This window comes from Amblyraja radiata, chromosome 22, assembly GCF_010909765.2.
Source record: "Amblyraja radiata isolate CabotCenter1 chromosome 22, sAmbRad1.1.pri, whole genome shotgun sequence".
Lineage (NCBI taxonomy): Eukaryota > Metazoa > Chordata > Chondrichthyes > Rajiformes > Rajidae > Amblyraja > Amblyraja radiata.
Genome location: NC_045977.1, coordinates 22,840,930 through 22,860,357, shown reverse-complemented (window position 1 = coordinate 22,860,357; position 19,428 = coordinate 22,840,930). Strand labels below are relative to the sequence as shown.

Sequence of the window (19,428 nt, the reverse complement as noted above, 5' to 3'; positions counted from 1 at the left end):
TTCAGTTGAATGTATCCAGTGTCCAGGTTTTAATATTCTGACTTATCACAGTTCAGTACTTTGTTGATTTTGCATAATTCAGAATCACATACATAAACACCTGCATGCAGGCAGCTCAGATTAACCTTCAACCGAAAGAACTAGGTAATCTGATGGAATCGTTCACTGTCCCATCAGTAACCATCATTCTATACACTTGGCTGAAGTATAAGTTACACAAGTGGCGAGACCAGTGTGAGGCTGCATAGAAATCACGCCTTAAACGTTACACGCTGTATAAAAATTGTGGCATTCCAGAATTTTATTTCCTATTTTTATAAATGTTAATCGGCAAAACAAAAGCAAGACAGGTTACTGAAAACCTTGTGTTTGGGGTAAGCAGGGCTGGATTTCCCCAATCACAGGAATTGGTGACTATTTCTGGTAGTAATGTGTCACACAGGAGGGAAATGGTGTCCATGTGAGGATGTTTTTGCGTGTGTGTCTGATTGTTACACTTGTGCACATTTGTAATCGTGTATGTGGGTGCATTTGTGTGATTGTGTAGGCGTGCACTTTGTGTGGCTGTGTATATATGTATATTTGCGTGATTGTGTGTGAATGCTTATTTGCATGGACGTCTGTATGCGAACGTGGCCTGAGATTGGGATCATGGAGCAGGTGTAGGCTTCTGTTTTAAAAGCACTACTTTAAAAGGTAAGCTCTTTCAATTCTGGAAAGCTGAATTTGGAGGTCTACACTTGGTGGGATTGATCAACACCTTTAACAGTGGTGGGGAGTGTTAAGGAGTGGATTTTAAACATATATTCCCTTTTATTTTTAAAAACATTGCTTTAAATACTAAAGAAGTACAAACCTGTTTTCTGTTGCACACAGTTTATTTAACAATATGGTATATAAGTAAGAAATGAGTTTTAACCAGTTTATACAGTGATTGAGTTTTGTTTCCTTATTTATAGTAATTATATAACTTGCATGATTTACACTATAATTGCTTTCTTCTCATTTCAAGTTTCACAGAGAATGAAGGAGGAAAAGGAAAGATATTTCTTCTATTAAAATCACCACAATCTATCAGTGATCATCCTAGTTTCACTAAAACCAGTTTATCATGAAACAAAGCAACAATTTCTACATCTGCAAGACAAGGTTTGGCTTTAGCCAGTACATATGTGCAATGGTCTATTCCTATCTATACAAATTCAATACTTGAAACGCCCGCACAGACTTCACTATAGAAAAACCTTCCCAGAACACGGCAGAAAATTATTGGTATACATTATATGTTGCATTTTTAAGGAAAACTTTGTTCCTGGTTTTTAAACACAAAAATGCTTAAAGTCTGAAAAGTACAAAATAAAAAATATGAATAATATAATGAACGCATTCATTTCCATTTAAAAAACTCAGGCAGAGTCATTAGCAACAAAGGAAAACAAGAAACAAAATGAAAAAAAAAAAAAACAAAACTCGACCAGAATATGCAACCAGTCTGAACAAAAAATATATTCTTTGTATTTTAACAGCAAGTCATCCCAAAAAGTCTAAGGAAGTTGCAGTTCCTTCCAGGGGTCTGCACGGCCCCAGACAGCTGAAATTTTCAGTACAAAAAAAGTATCAGGAAAAATTTCTCCCAAAATGCTACAAGTTTTCTTCCACAAATTTTTCTAGTGTGTCACATGTAATGGTGGTGCTTGTTAGGCTGGAGGTGTCAGTGCCCAGTCCTAAGTCGCCAGTGGCGCTGTGTATAGCACTAATGCTTGGATTAGTCAGTTGTGGAAGCATTGCACTCTGTTCTGGGGTGCTAAAGTGTCCCTGATCCATGGGGTTAGCCTGGGATGCTGCCAGTCCAGGGTGCGGGGAGCCGGTCTGTGGCGAGATGTGGTGAGGGGAAGGCTGCGGTTGTATCCTGGGCGAAGGGCTGGAATGTGGAGGCTGGGACTGGGGCCGTGGGGAGGGCACCGGCTGTGGCGATCGCACCTGGTTGCTGAGGGAAGTGGCGATCTGCTGGTTCTGCAGGTGAGAAGGCTGCGGCTGTCCTGAGAGCATGTGCTGCTGGGGGCTCATGGGGTTGGGCTGTACTGACGAGCTCATCTGTTGCTTCAGCTGCTGCTGCTGGAGGATGCGCTGCTGCAACGTCTGCTGGATGGTGGGAGGCCCCTCGCCCGCTAGCTGGTTCATCTGCCCCAACTGGCTGATTTGCCCCATCGGCATGTGTTGCTGCATGCGTTGCTGTGGCATGGCTTGTGGGTACGCTGGTCCTTGCGGTTGCTGGAACTGGGTATGACCCGCCATGCCTGCAGCCATACCAGCACCCTGCTGTTGCTGCTGCTGTTGTTGTTGGATGAGCTGCCTCCTGATCAGCAGATCCCGGTACTGGGGGTTGATGGCCGGCAGGTTGGGGTTGTGGCCGGGGTTCATCATGCTCATGGTTTGACTCTGGTTGTTCAGGCTGCCTAGGCCTTGCTGCTGCGGGGACAGGGCAGGTCGCTGGGCAGCTGCCTGCATGGGACTCAGGTTCTGCAGGGGGTTCTGCATACCGGCCTGAGCGTGCATGCCCGCTTGCTGCACCCGGGGCTGGGGCTGAGCCTGCGCTTGCATGCCGGGCTGGCTGGCCTGGTACTTGGCCGTTCGCTGCTTTATGAAGGCCGCCATTAGCTGCGGGTTGGACTTGAGGATGTTCAGCACCTGTTGTTGCTGTTGTGGGGAGCTGGGCGACTTCAGCGTCCGTAGCAGGTCCTGCAGCGCGTTGGGGGAGATGCTGCCTCGCGGCAGCTGCTGGGAACTGGGCATCCTCTGTCCGGCCGTGGTCTGCGGCGACATCTGCATGGCGCCCCTGGGCATACCGGGCTGCAGGGGCTGCGACAACGTTGTCCCCTGTGGCCACTGCCCCGGCTGCATGCTTGGCATGGCCTGCCCCATCGGCAGCCGTGCCACCTTCATGTTGACCGGCGGCATCTGCCCCACGGGCCCCATCTGCTGCCCCATCATGTTCTGGCGCGCCATGCCCAGCCCGTTGTTCATGCTGGCCATCTGGTACAGGTGGTGCTGCTGCTGAGCCTCCAGCTTGATCTGTCTGGCCACCTCCAATGCCGCAGCGGGAGGGGGCTGTGTGGGTGGGGGTTGTGGCAGTGCCGGCACCTGGTTGCCGGGCTTCCCCTGCGGGACAGCGGCGGGGGGCTGAACCCTGGGCGGGTTGGGGAAGCCAGCGGGCAGGTTGTTGGACGGCGGGGTCTGGGGCTGGGGCTGGGGTTCAGGGGTCTGCGGCGTGCCCGGCGGCTGCTGCTGCTGCCCTGTGGGGGTGACGGGCGCGGCTGAGGTAGGGGACGGCAGGCTTTGCTGAGGCACATTCCCCCGCTGCATTGTGGCCATCCTCCTGCGCAGCATCTGCGCCTGCTGCAGACGGTGTTGCAGCTGTTGCTGCCGCAGCTTGTGTTTGATATTGAGGCAGAAGGGCACGGGGCATTTGTTCTCTTGGCAGTGCTTGGCGTGGTAACAGCAGAGAGCAATCAGCTGCTTGCAGACGGGGCAGCCTCCGTTGGTCTTGCGCTTGCAGCCCTTGGTGTGTTGCACCACCCGCTTCATCTTCTGGCAGGACGGCAGCGAGCAGTTGGCGTTGCGGCACTGGCAGGCGTGCACCAGAGACTGGATGCAGCGCTGGATGCTGAGGCGCCGAGACTCCTGTGGGCTCTTGGACAGCGGGTCGGGCTGGTTGCCGCTCTCGTCGTCCAATCCCAGGCCCCACTTCACCATTTTGTGCTCGTGGCCTTTAATGTTATGGCAGTTGACACATAGATCGTAATCCTAGACACGGACAAAGGAAAGAGAGATGAAAACCACTGCATTATAATGAACAAAGAGTCAGAGTGTACAGCAAGCTCTTTGGCCCACCTTGTGCCTTACATGATGGATTCTTAGAACAGCTTGTATTGGAGCCTACCAGGGAGAAGGCAATTCTGGATTTAGTGTTATGTAATGAACCAGATGTGATAAAGGACCTCGAGGTTAATGAGCCATTAGGAGGCAGTGACCATAACATGGTCAGGTTTAATCTACAATTTGAGAGGGAGAAGAGTAGATCGGAGGTGTCAGTGTTGCAGTTGAATAAAGGGGACTATGTGGCCATGAGGGAGGCCAAAGTTGACTGGAAAGATACACTAGCAGGGATGACAGTGGAACAAAAATGGCAGGTGTTTCTAGGAATAATACAGAAGGTGCAGGATCAGTTCATTCCTCGGCGGAAGAAAGATTCCAAGGGGAGAAAGGGACGACCATGGCTGACAAGGGACGTCAGGGATAGTATAAAAATTAAAGAGAAGAAGTACAACGTAGCAAAGATGAGCTGGAAGCAAGAGGATTGGGTAATGTTTAAAGAACAACAGAAGATAACTAAAAGGACAATACGGGGAGATGAGGTACGAAGGTAAGCTAGCAAGAATATAAAGCAGGATAGTAAAAGCTTCTTTAGGTATGTGAAGAGGAAAATATTAGTTAAGACTACAGTTGGACCCTTGAAGACCGAAAAAGGTGAATTTATTATGGGGAACAAGGAAATGGCAGATGAGTTGAACAGGCACTTTGGATCTGTCTTCACTAAGGAGGACACAAACAATCTTCCCGATATAGTAGTGGCCAGAGGATCTGGGGTGACAGAGGAACTGAAGGAAATCCACATTAGGCAGGAAATGGTGTTGAATAGACTGATGGGACTGAAGGCTGATAAATCCCCAGGGCCTGATGGTCTGCATCCCAGGGTACTTAAAGGAAGTTGCTCTAGAAATCGTGGATGCATTGGTGATAATTTTCCAATGTTCTATACACAGGATCAGTTCTTGTGGATTGGAGGATAGCTAATGTTATCCCACTTTTTAAGAAAGGCGGGAGAGAGAAAACAGGGAATTATAGACCAGTTAGTCTGACATCGGTGGTAGGGAAGTTGCTGAGTCAATTCTAAAAGGTGAGATAGCCGAACATTTGGATAGCAGTAGCAGGATCAGTCTGAGTCAGCATGGATTTACGAAGGGGAAATCATGCTTGACTAATCTTCTGGAATTTTTTGAAGATGTAAGTAGGAAAATGGACAAGGGAGAGCCAGTGGATGTAGTGTACCTGGACTTTCAGAAAGCATTTGATAAGGTCACACATAGGAGATTAGTGGGCAAAATTAGGGCACATGGTATTGGGGGTAGAGTGCTGACATGGATAGAGAAGTGGTTGGCAGACAGGAAACAAAGAGTATGGATTAACTGGTCCCTTTCAGAATGGCAGGCAGTGACTAGTGGGGTACCGCAAGGCTCGGTGCTGGGACCGCAGCTATTTACAATTTACATCAATGATTTGGATGAAGGGATTTAAAGTAACATTAGCAAATTTGCAGATGACACAAAGCTGGGTGGCAGTGTGAACTGTGAGGAGGATGCTATGAGAATGCAGGGTGACTTGGACAGGTTGGGGGAGTGGGCAGATGCATGGCAGATTAAGTTTAATGCGGATAAATGTGAGGTTATCCACTTTTGTAGCAAAAACAGGAAGGCAGATTACTATCTAAATGGCGTCGTTAGGAAAAGGGGGTCCTTGTACATTAGACTATGAAAGTAAGCATGCAGGTACAGCAGGCAGTGAAGAAAGCAAATGGCATGTTGGCCTTTATAACAAGAGGAATCGAATATAGGAGCAAAGAGTTGTACAGAGCCCCAGTGAGACCACACCTGGAGTATTGTGTACAGTTTTGGTCCCCTAATTTGAGGAAGGACATTCTTGCTATTGAGGGAGTGCAGCATAGGTTTACAAGGTTAATTCCCGGGATGGCGGGACTGTCATATGCTGAGAGAATGGAGCAGCTGAGCTTGTACACTCGGGAGTTTAGAAGGATGAGAGGGATTCTCATTGAAACATATAAGATTGTTAAGGGTTTGGACACACTAGAGGCAGGAAACATGTTCCCGATTTCAGGGGAGTCCAGAACTAGGGGCCACAGTTTATACCAAGAATAAGGAGTAAACCATTTAGAACGGAGACGAGGAAACACTTTTTCTCACAGAATGGTGAGTCTGTGGAATTCTCTGCCTCAGAGGGCGGTGGAGGCAGGTTCTCTGGATGCTTTCAAGAGAGAGCTAGATAGGGCTCTTAAAGATAGCGGAGTCAGGGGATATGGGGAGAAAGCGGGAACGGGGTACTGATTGAGGATGATCAGCCATGATCACATTGAATGGTGGTGCTGGCTCGAAGGGCCGACCAAGTTGGAATACAGGGCTAATTTCACACTCTTCTAAATGCTTCCTCTCCTGAAATGTCGCTTGTTCATTCCCTCCCCTGATGCTGCCTGACCCAGCATTTTGTGCTTTACACAAGATTCCGGCATCTGCAGTTTCTTGTGCGTCCATCAATATATTTGTCCAAATGTCTTTTTAAAGTAATAATTTTATCTGCTTCTATAGCTTCCTCTAACAGCTCATTCCAGATACAGACTACCCTCGAGTGAAAAAGTTGTCCCCGGTCCCTCTTATATCTCTCCCCTCTCACCTTAAGCCATTGCCCTCTATTTTTGGAATTCTCTACCCTGGGGAAAAGACCGTGAGCATTTACTTTATCCATGCCCGCACACAATACTCCAATCGCCTCAAACCAAAGTATTAGAGCTGCAATACGACTTCCTGACATTTATACTCAATGCCCCGACCAATGAAAACAAGTGCATAAGTGGGTGGCACGATGGCGCAAACCAGCGCCAGAGTCCCGGGTTCAATCCTGATTATTGGTACTGTCTGTATGGAATTTGTACGTTCTCTCTGTGACCACGTGGGTTTTCTCCAGGTGCTCCGATTTCCTCCCACACTCCAAAGACGTGCAGGTTAGTAGGTTAATGGGAATCGGTAAAATTGTCATTAGAGTGTAGTGTACAGGGTGATTATTGGCCAGTGCGGATTTGGTGAGCCAAGAGGCCCGTTTCCACGCTGTATATCTAAAGTCTAAAGTACCATTAGCCTTCTTTGCTACTTGTGTTAACACTTTCAGGGATCGATGGAGTTGGACCCAAGGTCGTCCATAATGGCCGGTGACTAGTTTTCTTGGGTCCCTCTAATGGGGCTCAGTGAGGAACCATCATGGCAAGCGGTCCTTACCTCACACACCGTGCAGTGCCACCGTGTTTCCACGTGATGCTTGCACTCGTTGCAAGTGTAAACGAAGCGGTCCTGGCCTTGGTTGTGCAGCTCCACCAGCATGCACATAGTGGACCACTTTGCCCGGCGCAGCGACGAGAACTCCAGGTGCTTGTCCCTGGCGATTGTTAGGAATGCATCTCGGCCGTCCATCAAGTCACAGCCGAGCATTGAGTCGGGGTCCACGACAGAGGGCAGGGTGTTCACCACAGGACCGGCATGGAAGTGGATAACAAAAAATACCTGAAAAACAGCCCAGCACCCTCATTACAGTGAAACAGCAGAGACAGGTAGATCAATGCAGGAGTGATGGTTAATGCTAGCTAGAAATTCAATGTGAATAGACACAAGGAACTGCAGGTGCTGGTTTACGAAAACAAAAAAGACAAAGTGCTGAGTAACTCAGCGGGTCAGGCAGCATAAGGGGAGGGAGTGGCTACGTGGCGTTTTGGGTCGGGAGCCTTCTTTATGTGAAGAAAGATCCGAAATGTCACCTAGCAGTGTTTTCCAGAAACCCGCTAAGTTACTCCAGCACTTTGTGGAGGAATCAATATTTTCAATGTTTTCAAACATTTAGGTTTTTGTTTGGGTGCCATCCAATCAAATCAGATAAATGCACAATCTAACAAACATAAGAACAACAAGTTGAGCAAAGAAAAAAATACCAGAGCGCAAAATAGATTCATGATTATTACGAAGATAGACACAAAATGATGGAACAACTCAGCGGGGCAGGCAGCATCTCTGGAGAGAAGGAATGGGTGACGTTTCAGGTCGAGACCCTTCTTCAGACTGATGTCAGGGAAGTGAGCGGTAAGACTGGTCGGAGAACTGGGAAGGGGAGGGGATGGAGAGAGGGCTACTTGAAATTAAAGAAGTCAATGTTCATACCATAATGGGAGGGGGAGTTAAAGTGTTGAGCATCGGGGAGATCAGGTAGGTTTAGGCGGACTGAGTGGAGGTGTCCAGCTAAACAATCGCTGAGCCTGCGCTTGGTCTTGCTGATATACTGGAGTCCGCACCTGGAACAGCGGATACAGTAGATGAGGTTGGATGCGGTACAAGTGAATCTCTGCCTCACCTGGAAAGACTGTCGGGGTCCTTGGACGGAGTCGAGGGGGGAAGGTATAGGGACAGGCATTGCATCTCCTGCGGTTGCAGGGGGAAGTACTTGGGGAGGGGGTGGTTTGGGTGGGAAGGGACGAGTTGACCAGGGAGTTGCGGAGGGAACGGTCTCTGCGGAAAGAGGAAAGGGGTGGAGATGGGAAGATGTGTCGAGTAGTGGGATCCCATTGGAGGTGGTGAAAATGTCAGAGGATTATGTGCTCTATGCTACAGCTGATGGGGTGGAAGATGAGGACAAGGGGGACTCTGTCCTTGTTACGAATGGGGGAGGGGAAGCAAGAGCGGAGCTGCGGGATATCGAGGAGACCCTAATGAGAAACTCATCTATAATGGAAGACGGGAACCCCCATTCACTAAAGAATGAGGACATCTCCGATGACCTGGTGTGGAACACCTAATCTTGGGCACAGATGCCGCGTGGATGGAGGAATTGGGTGTAGGGGATAGAGTCTTTTCAGGAAGCAGGTCTAAATAGAAGAAACGGAGGGTTTTAAGACCTTCCTGGGGGGGATGGAGGTGTAGAGTGACTGCATAGTAAAGATGAGATAGTGGGGGCCTGAAAGCTGAAGTCATTGAAGTGAAGAAAGAACGCATGGATGTCTTGGACATAGGTAGGGAGGGATTGGGCCGGGGGGATGGGATGGAGTCGATGTATGTGAAAATTAGTTCATGAACAAGCAGAAACAATGGGTCTGCCAGGGCAGTTCTGTTTGTTGATTTTGGGGAGAAGATAAAATCGGGCCGTGCGGGGCTGGGGAACAATAAGGTTGGAGGCTTTTGAGGACAGCCAGCCGGAAGTAATGAAATCTGAAATGGTGTGTGATATTAAGGCCTGGTGCTAGTCTGAGGGATCATGGTCCAAGGATACATAGGAGGAGGTGTCGCCTGGTCTCAGCCCGGTAGAGGTCAGCGCGCCAGGCTGTCACGGCACCTCTCTTGTCGGCGGGTTTGATTATCATGTCAGTGTGCTGCAGAGTGAGCGGAGGGCTGTACGTTCAGAGGGGGAGAGGTTAGAGTAGATAAGGGGAGTGGAAAAGTTGAGATGGATGATTTCACATCGGCAGTTGGAAATAAAAAGGGGAGAGGGCCATCCGGGCGAGTCCAAGAGGAGGGGGACCGGTGGAGATGGGAGAAGGGGTCGTCGCTGGGTGGTGAGGACTCCTTCCCTTAGAAAAGGGCATGGAGGCGGCGGAAGAAAAGCCCTACATCGTGGCGGGCCCGGAACTCGTTGAGGTTGGGGCGGAGGGGAACAAAGGTGAAGCCTCTGCTGAGGACAGACTGTTCCGTATCAGAAAGGGGGAGGTCAAGGGGGGGACGGTGAAGACGCGACAAGGGTGGGGGTTGGGGTAGGAGGAGGGCAGGTGTGTAGATGGAGGCCGAGGCGATGTCTGGTAGGGGGGGATAGTGAGTGTTCAAAGAGGAGGGAGGCATGAGGACTAGTGTATGGGTGGGGGGTAGCCCTGTAATTATAATAATCATAAGAATAGTCTATAATTATTACCTTTCTTCAGAGATGCTGCCTGACTCACTGAGCAACTCCAGCACTCTGTGTCTTCTTTTGTAAACCAGCACTGCAGTTCCTTGTTTCTACAAAAAAATTTCGAGTTTGCCTTTGAAGCACTAACATTAATTTAGCAGAGGATGAGGCAATTCTGTCCTCTCTGCCAGATAATCTTTTATCTCTCTCTCTCGCACAACACTCCAAAACCTTGGCTGCTGGAAACGCAGCAGTGGCTACCTCTGCGGTAATAAACAAAGCTGCAGCAGTTCTGCAAGGATTAAGCATTAACTGATGAGATATAATAGGATTAAGTAGGATTTTTCATAAACCTGAAATCTGATATGATAACATTTTCCACCTTATAAAGGTTTTCTGGAGTTCTACTGGTGATGATTTTCCTCCGAGATGTCCACTCCCTACATCTGGGATGGATCTGTTTTTGCAGCCTCAAGAGGTTCTTACTCCACTCCATTCCACGTACTGAAACTGGACACCAGCAAACTGCTTGGTCAAGGGGGACGTATTTCATTGCAGATCAATTCGACCACAAGTACAGTTACAAGGGAATTTGATGGACTTGGTTGTACTAGGGACTTGGGGGGCATTGTATTTATATTGTATTGCTTGTATTAAAGCATTGTATTGCTACTTTATTTTTATATATTGAACTTCTTGTTGTTTATTATAGTGTCTACTGAGGACTATGTACACATACCTCTTGTGCTGCTGCATGTAAGAATTTAATGATTCCATTTTGGAACATATGCCAATAAAACACTTTTGTCTAGACAGGAGTGCGGCCCTTCTACCTCATTCACCCCAGTGACTACTAGCTTTCTTAATATTCAGCAGATATGTTTGAGTAGAGCATGATGTGAAAACAAAGCATTGCTCAGGGTGGCTGAGTTTAAATCGCATGCAGACAGTACCTCTTTATGCTTTTCCATCGTGGCATACAGCTTCTGTGACAAGTCATTGGCCACGTTCGGCATCCCAGGCTTTTTCTTGCTAGCTCGACTGATGCTGCTCTTATTCTTATTAGTTTTCTTATTGTTCTTTTTCTTTGCATTTTTGCTGTCTCCTTTCTTTCCCTGGAATATATATAAGAGGGCACTTAAATTACTTCACAGTAGTCTTTTTCGAGATTAAAGTACAAACTGCTGGAGTCACTCAGCAGGCCAGGCAGCATCTCTGGAGGATATGGATAGGTGATGTTTCGGGTCAGGACCCTTCCTCAGACTTTTTACGGTTACTTTCTATGGAACATAAAATATTTTACCCAACTTCTTACAACTTTGCCAGGTGTATATAATCAAAAGGTAATCATGCTGGAATTCTGCATATTTATAAACACCTCTGTGAAGGAATATGGATTTACTCTTTCTGTATTAAACCACATGACCTTGCACCAAGCCAAGGGGTTGCACTTGAACAGAATATTGTAACAGAGGACTCCCTGGTCAATTCGTCCCTTCCCACCCGAACCACCCCCTCCCCGGGCACTTTCCCTTGCAACCGCAAGAAATGCTACACTTGTGGCTTTACCTCCCCCCTAGACCCCATTCAAGGACCCAAGCAGTTCACCTGCACCTCCTCCAACCTCATCTATTGCATCCACTGCTCTAGGTGTCAGCTGATCTACATCGGTGAGGCCAAGCGCAGGCTTGGCGATCTCTTCGCCGAACACCTCCGCCCGGTCCGCAATAACCAACCTGATCTCCCGGTGGCTCAGCACTTCAACTCCCCCTCCCATTCCGAATCCGACCTTTCTGTCCTAGGCCTCCTCCATGGCCAGAGTGAGGACCACCGGAAATTGGAGGAGCAGCACCTCATATTTTGTTTGGGTAGTTTGTACCCCAGCAGCATGAACATTGACCTCCAATTTCAGGTAGCCCTTACTGTCTCCTCCCCTTCTCAGCTCTCCCTCAGCCCTCTGGCACCTCCTCTTCCTTTCTTATTCCCGCCCCCCCCTCCCACCCTACATCAGTCTGAAGAAGGGTTTCGGCCCAAAACGTTGCCTATTTCCTTCGCTCCATAGATGCTGCCGCACCCGCTGAGTTTCTCCAGCATTTTTGTCTATCTTTCATTTTCCAGCATCTGCAGTTCCTTCTTAAACATTGTAACAGAGGGATCTTGCGGATCCAAGTCAACCACTCCCTGAATGTGACAACACAAGTAGATAGATTGGTAAAGAGGGTGGCTGGCGCTGACGATGGCTGCTACGGTGTACTGCTCCTTGCTGTTTTGTATGTGTTTGTTTGTTTGTTTGTGTCTTCTGTGGAAACCCCACAAAGATCACTTTCACAAGGGAGATACTCATTTACATCAGACATATGATACCTCCAAACATCGTTCGGGTTTATCCCACTCGCTGGATTATTTGGACATACTCGTTGGCGGGGCTGTGTTCAAGGTCGAGAGACGGAGAAGGACACGTGGGAAGTGCTCTGGAGCACTCACCCGACTCTGGAGACGAGGATTACGCACACTGTTCCCGAGTATATTCCTTGCAAATCTACGTTCTCTCAACAACAAAGTGGACGAACTGCAACTCCTGTGCCAAACAAATAAGAACTTCTCTCGAGCCGCAGCCCTCTGCTTCACCGAGACCTGGCTGTGTGAGTTGACCCCGGACAATGCGCAGCAATTGGCTGGCTTTCAACTACACAGAGTGGACTGCGAAGCAGAGGCAGCGAGAAAATCAAAAGGCAATGGAATATGCTTCTACACTAACCAGGACTGGTGCAGCGACATCACGGTACTGTCTAACTTCTGTTCTCCCAATCTAGAATCCGTCTTTATAAACTGCAAACCTTTTTATTCTCCGAGGAATTTACCTCTTTTATTCTCACTGGAGTTTACATCCTCCCCCAAGCCTGCGTACGTGAGGCGCAAACGCAACTCGCTGACCGGGTCATGAGGGTAGAGAGTGACTTCCTGGACTCCATGGTCATTGTTTTGGGGGACTTTAACAAGGCTAACCTCAGCCAAGACCTTCCAAAGTACAGACTTCAAGTTACCTGCCCCACCAGAGGGGAGAGAACACTCAATCACTGTTACACTTCAATCAAGAACGCATATCACTCTGTTCCCCGGGTGGCTCTGGGTCTCTCTGATCATTGTTTAGTTCAACTTATTCCCACCTGCAGGCAGAAACTAAAATCTGCTAAGCCTGTGGTCAGAACAATGAAAAGGTGGACAAGCGAGGGCATTGAAAACCTACAGTCCTGCTTTGACTGCACGGATTAGAATGTGTTCAGGGAAGCCTCGATGAGTGTACAGACACTGTGACATCATATGTCAGCTTTTGTGAGGACAGTTGCATTCCCACGAGACCCCGGATCTGGTTCAACAAAGACAAGCCCTGGTTTACAGCAGAACTCAGACAGCTGCGCTAGAGGAGGCCTAGAGCGGGGATGCAGGCCTCTACAGGCAGGTCAAGGACAAGCTGAGAAGAAGAATCAGAGCTGCTAAGGAATGGTACTCTGAGAAGTTGAGGAGCAAGTTCTCAGCTAGTGAATCTTCTTCAGTTTGGAAGGGCTTGCAAGAAATCACCAGCTACAAGAGGAAAGCACCCGCTCCTTGGACAATCAACAGCTGACCAACGACCTGACTGAGTTCTACTGCAGGTTAGATAAGCAGAAACTTAACCCTGGTACCCCCTCCCCAACCAACACTTCACACCTACTCATAGCCTGACTCCAGTTTGCAAAGACTGGACCCTTCCCCACCCACTTCTCCCCAACCACCACTTCATACCTACTTACAGCCTGACTCCAGTCTGCAAAGACTGGACCCTTTCCCACCCACCCCTCTCCAATCACCACTTACAGCCTGACTCCAGTCTGCAAAGACTGGGCCATCGTCCACCACCCGCCCCCTCCTTGCTGCCCAACATCAGTCAGGCCACTTCTCCATCACTAACAATAGAAATTGAGGAGGGCGCGAGGCTGTTCAGAAGACAGAAAAGCCGGAAATCTTCAGGACCAGACAATGTTTCCCCCTCTACCCTCAAGCTCGGTGCTGATCAACTGGCACCGTCTACAGACATTTTTATCCAGTCCCTGCAAACCTGTACTGTCCCTGCCTGCTTCAAACCTGGTGAGACCACACCTGGAGTATTGCGTACAGTTTTGGTCTCCAAATCTGAGGAAGGACATTATTGTCATAGAGGGAGTGCAGAGGTTCACCAGACTGATTCCGGGGATGTCAGGACTTTCATATGAAGAAAGACTGGATAGACTCGGCTTGTACTCGCTAGAATTTAGGAGATTGAGGGGGGACCTTATAGAAACTTACAAAATTCTTAAGGGGTTGGACAGGCTAGATGCAGGAAGATTGTTCCTGATGTTGGGGAAGTCCAGGACAAGGGGTCACAGCTTAAGGATAGAGGGGAAATCCTTTAAGACCGAGATGAGAAAAACATTTTTCACACAGAGAGTGGTGAATCTCTGGAACTCTCTGCCACAGAAGGTAGTTGAGGCCAGTTCATTGGCTATATTTAAGAGGGAGTTAGATGTGGTCCTTGTGGCTAAAGATATTAGGGGGTATGGAGAGAAGGCAGGTACGGGATAGTGAGTTGGATGATCAGCCATGATCATATTGAATGGCGGTGCAGGCTCGAAGGGCCGAATGGCCTACTCCAGCACCTATTTTCTATGTATCTATGTATGTATCTCCACTATTGTCCCTGTACTAAAAAAGACAAGGATTACTGGTCTTATTGACTACAACCTGTCGCACTGACCTTTGTAGTCATGAAGACCCTTGAAAGACGTGCTGGCCAAGCTAAAAAATATTACAAACCCCCTGCAGGACCCTCTGCAGTTTGCATGCCAAGGCAATAGATCGGTGGATGATGCAGTCAACCTGGGCCTGCACTTCATCCTCCAGCACCTAGACCGCCAGGGGACCTACGCAAGGATTTTTTTGTGGATTTTGGCTCTGCATTCAACATCATTGTGCCAGAGCTATTACACTCTAAACTCTCCCAGTTGACTCTGCCTGAACCCCTCTGTCAGTGGGTCACCAACTTCCTGACAGACAGGAAGCAGCATGTGAGGCTGGGAAAGCACATCTCGGAGCCGTAGACCCTCAGCATAGCACCGCAAGGCTGCGTGCTCTCCCCACTCCTCTACTCTCTCTACACCAAGGACTGCACCTCCAGACTCCTCTGTCAAGCTTCTCAACTTTGCGGATGACACAACCCTTATTGGACTGATCCAGGATGGGGAGGAATCTGCCTACAGACAGGAAGTGACACAGCTGCTGTCCTGGTGCCTTCGTAACAACCTGGAGCTCAATGCTTTTAAGACAGTGGAATTTATAGTAGACTTTAGGAGAGCTCCCCCTCCCCTCCCCCCACTAACCATCAACAACACCACAGTCACATCTGTGGAATCTTTTAAGTTCCTTGGAACCATCATCTCCAAGGACCTGAAATGGGGGGCCTCCATCGACTCCACAGTCAAAAAGGTCCAACAGAGGATGTACTTCCTGCGGCAGCTGAGGAAGCACAATCTGCCACAGGCAATGATGGTCCAATTCTATACAGCCATCGTAGAGTCTGTCCACACCTTCCCCATCATGGTCTAGTTTGGCTCAGCCACCAAGCACGACATCCGGAGGCTGCAGCGAATCGTCCGATCAGCTGAGAAAGTTGTTGGCTGCAACCTTCCCCCCATTGACGAACTGTACACTGCAAGAGCCAGGAAGCGAGCGGGTAAGATAATCTCTGACCCCTCACCCTGGCCACAAACTCTTAGAAGCACTTCCCTCTGGAAGGCGACTCCGGACTGTCAAAACCGCCACAGCCAGAGTACTATAAAGCTGCAACATACCTTCCTAACTCTCATACCCGACGGATGAAGACAAGTGTACTGAATGAATGAATAAGTTTATTGGGCAAGTATGTACACATACAAGGAATTTGCCTTGGTGCTCCTCTCGCAAGTAACAACACGACATACAATAACAATTAAGAATGACACATAAAACATGAATAATAAAACATTTAACTGTAATCCGTCAGGTATGAGAGTTAGGAAGGCATGTTGCAGCTTTATAGTACTTTGGTTAGGCTGCATTTGTAGTATTACGTGCAGTTCTGGCCACCCTATTACATGGAGAACATGAAAGCTTTGGAGAGGGTGCAGAAGACATTTACCAGAATGCTGCATGTATTTAGAGGCTATTAGAGGTTGGACAAACTTGGATTGTTTTCTCTGGAGCCTAAGAGGCTGAGGGGTGACATGATAGAAGTATAAGAGAGGCATAGATAGGGTAACCAGTCAGAACCTGGGGTAGAAACGTCTGGGTACCCAGGGTAAAATGTCAGACTAGAGGGTATAGGTTTAAGGTAAGAGGGTCCAAGTTTAACAGGTTTAACAGGTTTAACAAGTTTTATTTTTATTTTTACAGAGACGTGGCGCCTGGAATACGCTGCCAGTGTTCGGGTTGGAGTTAGATATGAAAATCTCCAAAGAGTGCTTTGCATAGGCATGTGAATATGCAGCAGTGTGGGTCACAAGCAGGCAAAGGAGAGTAGTTTAACTTGGCATCATGTTTGACACCGACATTGTGGTTCCTGTACAACTGCAATAGGACCTCCTTGCTCCTAAACTCAAATCCTCTCGCAAGGAAGGCCAACATGCCATTAGCTTTCTTCACTGCCTGCTGTACCTGCATGCTTACTTTCAGTGACTGATGTACAAGCACACCCAGGTCTCATTGCACTTCCCCTTTTCCTAATCTGACACCATTCAGATAATAATCTGTCTTCCTGTTCTTGCCACCAAAGTGGATAACTTCACATTTATCCACATTATACAGCATCTGCCCACTTACCCAACTAATCCAAGTCACCCTGCGGCCTCATAGCATCCTCATCACAGCTCACACTGTCACCCAGCTCTGTGTTATCTACAAACTTGGAGATGTCACATTTAATTCCCTCATCTAAATCGTTAATATATATTGTAAATAACTGGGGTCCCAGCACCGAACCTTGCGGCACCCCACTAGTTACTGCCTGCCATTCTGAAAAGGACTTGTTAATTCCTACTCTTTGCTTCCTGTCTGCCATCCAGTTCTCTATCCATGTCAATACCCTACCCCCAATACCATTGCACACTAATCTCTTGTGTGGGACCTTATCAAAGGCTTTTTGAAACTCCAGATACTCCACATCTACTGGCTCTCCCTTATCCATTCTACATGCTACATCCTCAATAAATTCCTGATTACTTAAGCATGATTTCCCCTTCATAAATCCATGTTGACTTTGTCACTGCTTTCCAAATGCGCATCTGTAACATCTTTAACAATCGACTCAAGCATCTTCCCCACTACCGATGTAAGGCTAATTGGTTTATAATTCCCCAATTACTCTCTCCCTCCTTTCTTAAAAAGTGGGGTTACATTGGCTACCCTCCAGTCCGCAGGAACTGATCCAGAGTCGAGCATTGGAAAATGATCACCAATGCATCCACGATTTCTCGGGTCACCTCCTTGAGTACTCTGGGATGTAGACCATCAGGCCCTGGGGATTTATCTGCCTTCAGTCCCAACAGTTTACCTTACACCATTTCCTGACTCATGTGGATTCCCTTCAGTTCCTCCCTCCCACGAGATTCTCGGTCTCCTAGTATTTCTGGGAGATTGGTTCTGGCTTCACTAAGGAAGACATAAACAATGTACTTGTTTAACTGTTCTGTCAATTCCTTGTTTCCCATTATAAATTCACCTGTCTCTGATTGTAAGGGACCTACATTTGTCTTCACTAATCTTTTCCTTTTTACTTGTCTAAAGATGCTTTTAGAGTCAGTTTTTATATTCCCCACAAGCTTTCTTTCATGCTCTTTCCCCCCCCTCTTAATTAACCTCTTTGTCCTATGTTGAGTTCTAAATTTCTCCCAGTCCTCCGGTTTGCTGCTTCCTCTGGCCAATTTATATGCCTTTTCCTTGGATTTAACACTATCCTTGATTTCCCTCGGTAGTCATGGTTGTGCCGCCTTCCCCGTTTAATTTTTTCGCCAGTCAGGGATAAACAATATTTGGTCTTTAAATCTTTGCCGTTGCATCACCACCGTCAACCCTTTAAGTATAATTTGCTAGTCTATCCTAGCCAATTCCTGTCTCATACCTTGAAAGTCTCCTGTCTTTAAGTTCAGGACACGAGTCTCTGAATTAACCGTATCACTTTCCATCCTAATGCAGAATCCCACCATATTATGGTCACTGTTGCCCAAGGGGCTTTACACAACAAGATCGCTAACTAATCTTTCCTCATTACACAATACCCAGTCTTGGATGGCCTGTCCTCTAGTCGTTTCTTCTACATATTGGTTTAAAAAATCATCCCGTATACATTCTCCTCCTCAGCACTGCTACCAATTTGGTTGGCCCAATGTATATGTAGATTAAAGATCATGATAACTCTTGTATTATAAGTGTGGTTCTATCTCAAAGCAATTTATGAAAATTTGTAAAGTGCAACCCTTGCTGCTTCAGAGGCCGTAATCGAAGCGTTAAAGCATTCAGTACATTTAATGTCTGTAACTGCCATCGCAGCCACTTCACAACACTCACCTCTGGCATTTCACTGGGAATGCTATTTTCCTCTCTCTTTCGTTCCTCTTCCTCCTGTTCCAATTCTTTTATGCTTTCTTCAAGAACATTGGGCCAAAAATCACCCTCGAAATAAGGCAACTCACTTGCACTGGTCAACCGGTCTTCTGTCGCTTGTTTGAAGATATCCTGCCAGAAAATCACAACTAAATTCACATCGAATGACATGCTGTTTTTCACATGGGATTCATGCAGCACTGTACGTACACATGGAAAATGGTCAAAGCTTGTAGCATCATGTTATTTAAATAAGATACATATTGCCCGCTACTATCCTCTGATTATCGAGAAATTTAGTGTCCCAAATGTCATTATCTTTGCCCTTTTGGTAACGTGATACTAATGTTGTGTCAGAGCTTCAAGATATTTGTACTAAAAAGGATTGATCTACTGAAGAAGGTTTTCCACATACTTAGTAAAAGCAGGGCTGCCAACTCTCACGCTTTGAGCGTGAGAATCACGCCTTCAAGCAAACTCTCACGCCCTCACGCTGATCAGAAATTTCTCACGCTCTGTGGTGAGAAATTCCGTGATCAACGAAAATTTCAAAACTCGGATAAACTGCATGGTCCGCGGGTGTTGGAGAGCCGGGGCTGAAGGAGGGATGGGAGCAGAACCAGCGGCGGGAACAGATGCGGGGAGCCGGGACTGGCGAGTGTTTGCCGGGCAGTCGAGTGTTTGCGGGGCTAGCGAGTCGCTTGCTGCAGCTCTGGCCATGGAGCACTCCGGACAGGGCAAGTCCCGGGCCATCGGGGGTGTCGGAAGCGTTGTGCCGCTGCCGCGAGAGTCTCTGTGCCGAAGGGAGGTGGAGAGAGAGAGAGTGAAGGTGACAGGGAGACAATGGGGAGAGTGAGAGGGGGGTGAGAGGAGAGAGAGGGGAGAGACAGAGGGGGAGTGAATGGAGAGAGAGAAGAGGGAGAGGGGGTGGAGGGAGGTAGGGGAGAGAGAGTGGGAAGAGTGAGGTGGGAGAGGGAGGGGAAGAGAGAGGGGTGAGAAGGAAGAAAGAGGGAAGAG

The 19,428-nt window shown here is 47.9% G+C and overlaps 1 protein-coding gene across 5 annotated transcripts in view; it reads right to left on the bottom strand.

Annotated features, from left to right (window-relative positions):
* Positions 1-2: 2 nt before the first annotated feature.
* The window catches only part of LOC116985723 (CREB binding protein), a 137,615-nt gene continuing 118,189 nt past the window's right edge, over positions 3-19,428 (bottom strand). For all 5 annotated transcript variants that reach the window (XM_033040653.1, XM_033040656.1, XM_033040655.1 and 2 more), the window contains exons 28-31: positions 18,376-18,543; positions 10,716-10,877; positions 7,122-7,403; positions 3-3,804 (exon numbers count right to left, since the gene is read on the bottom strand). In XM_033040653.1, coding sequence (XP_032896544.1) covers positions 1,642-3,804; positions 7,122-7,403; positions 10,716-10,877; positions 18,376-18,543 — 2,775 coding nt within the window. In that variant the 3' untranslated portion in view covers positions 3-1,641. The remainder of the gene's footprint in view (positions 3,805-7,121; positions 7,404-10,715; positions 10,878-18,375; positions 18,544-19,428) is intronic.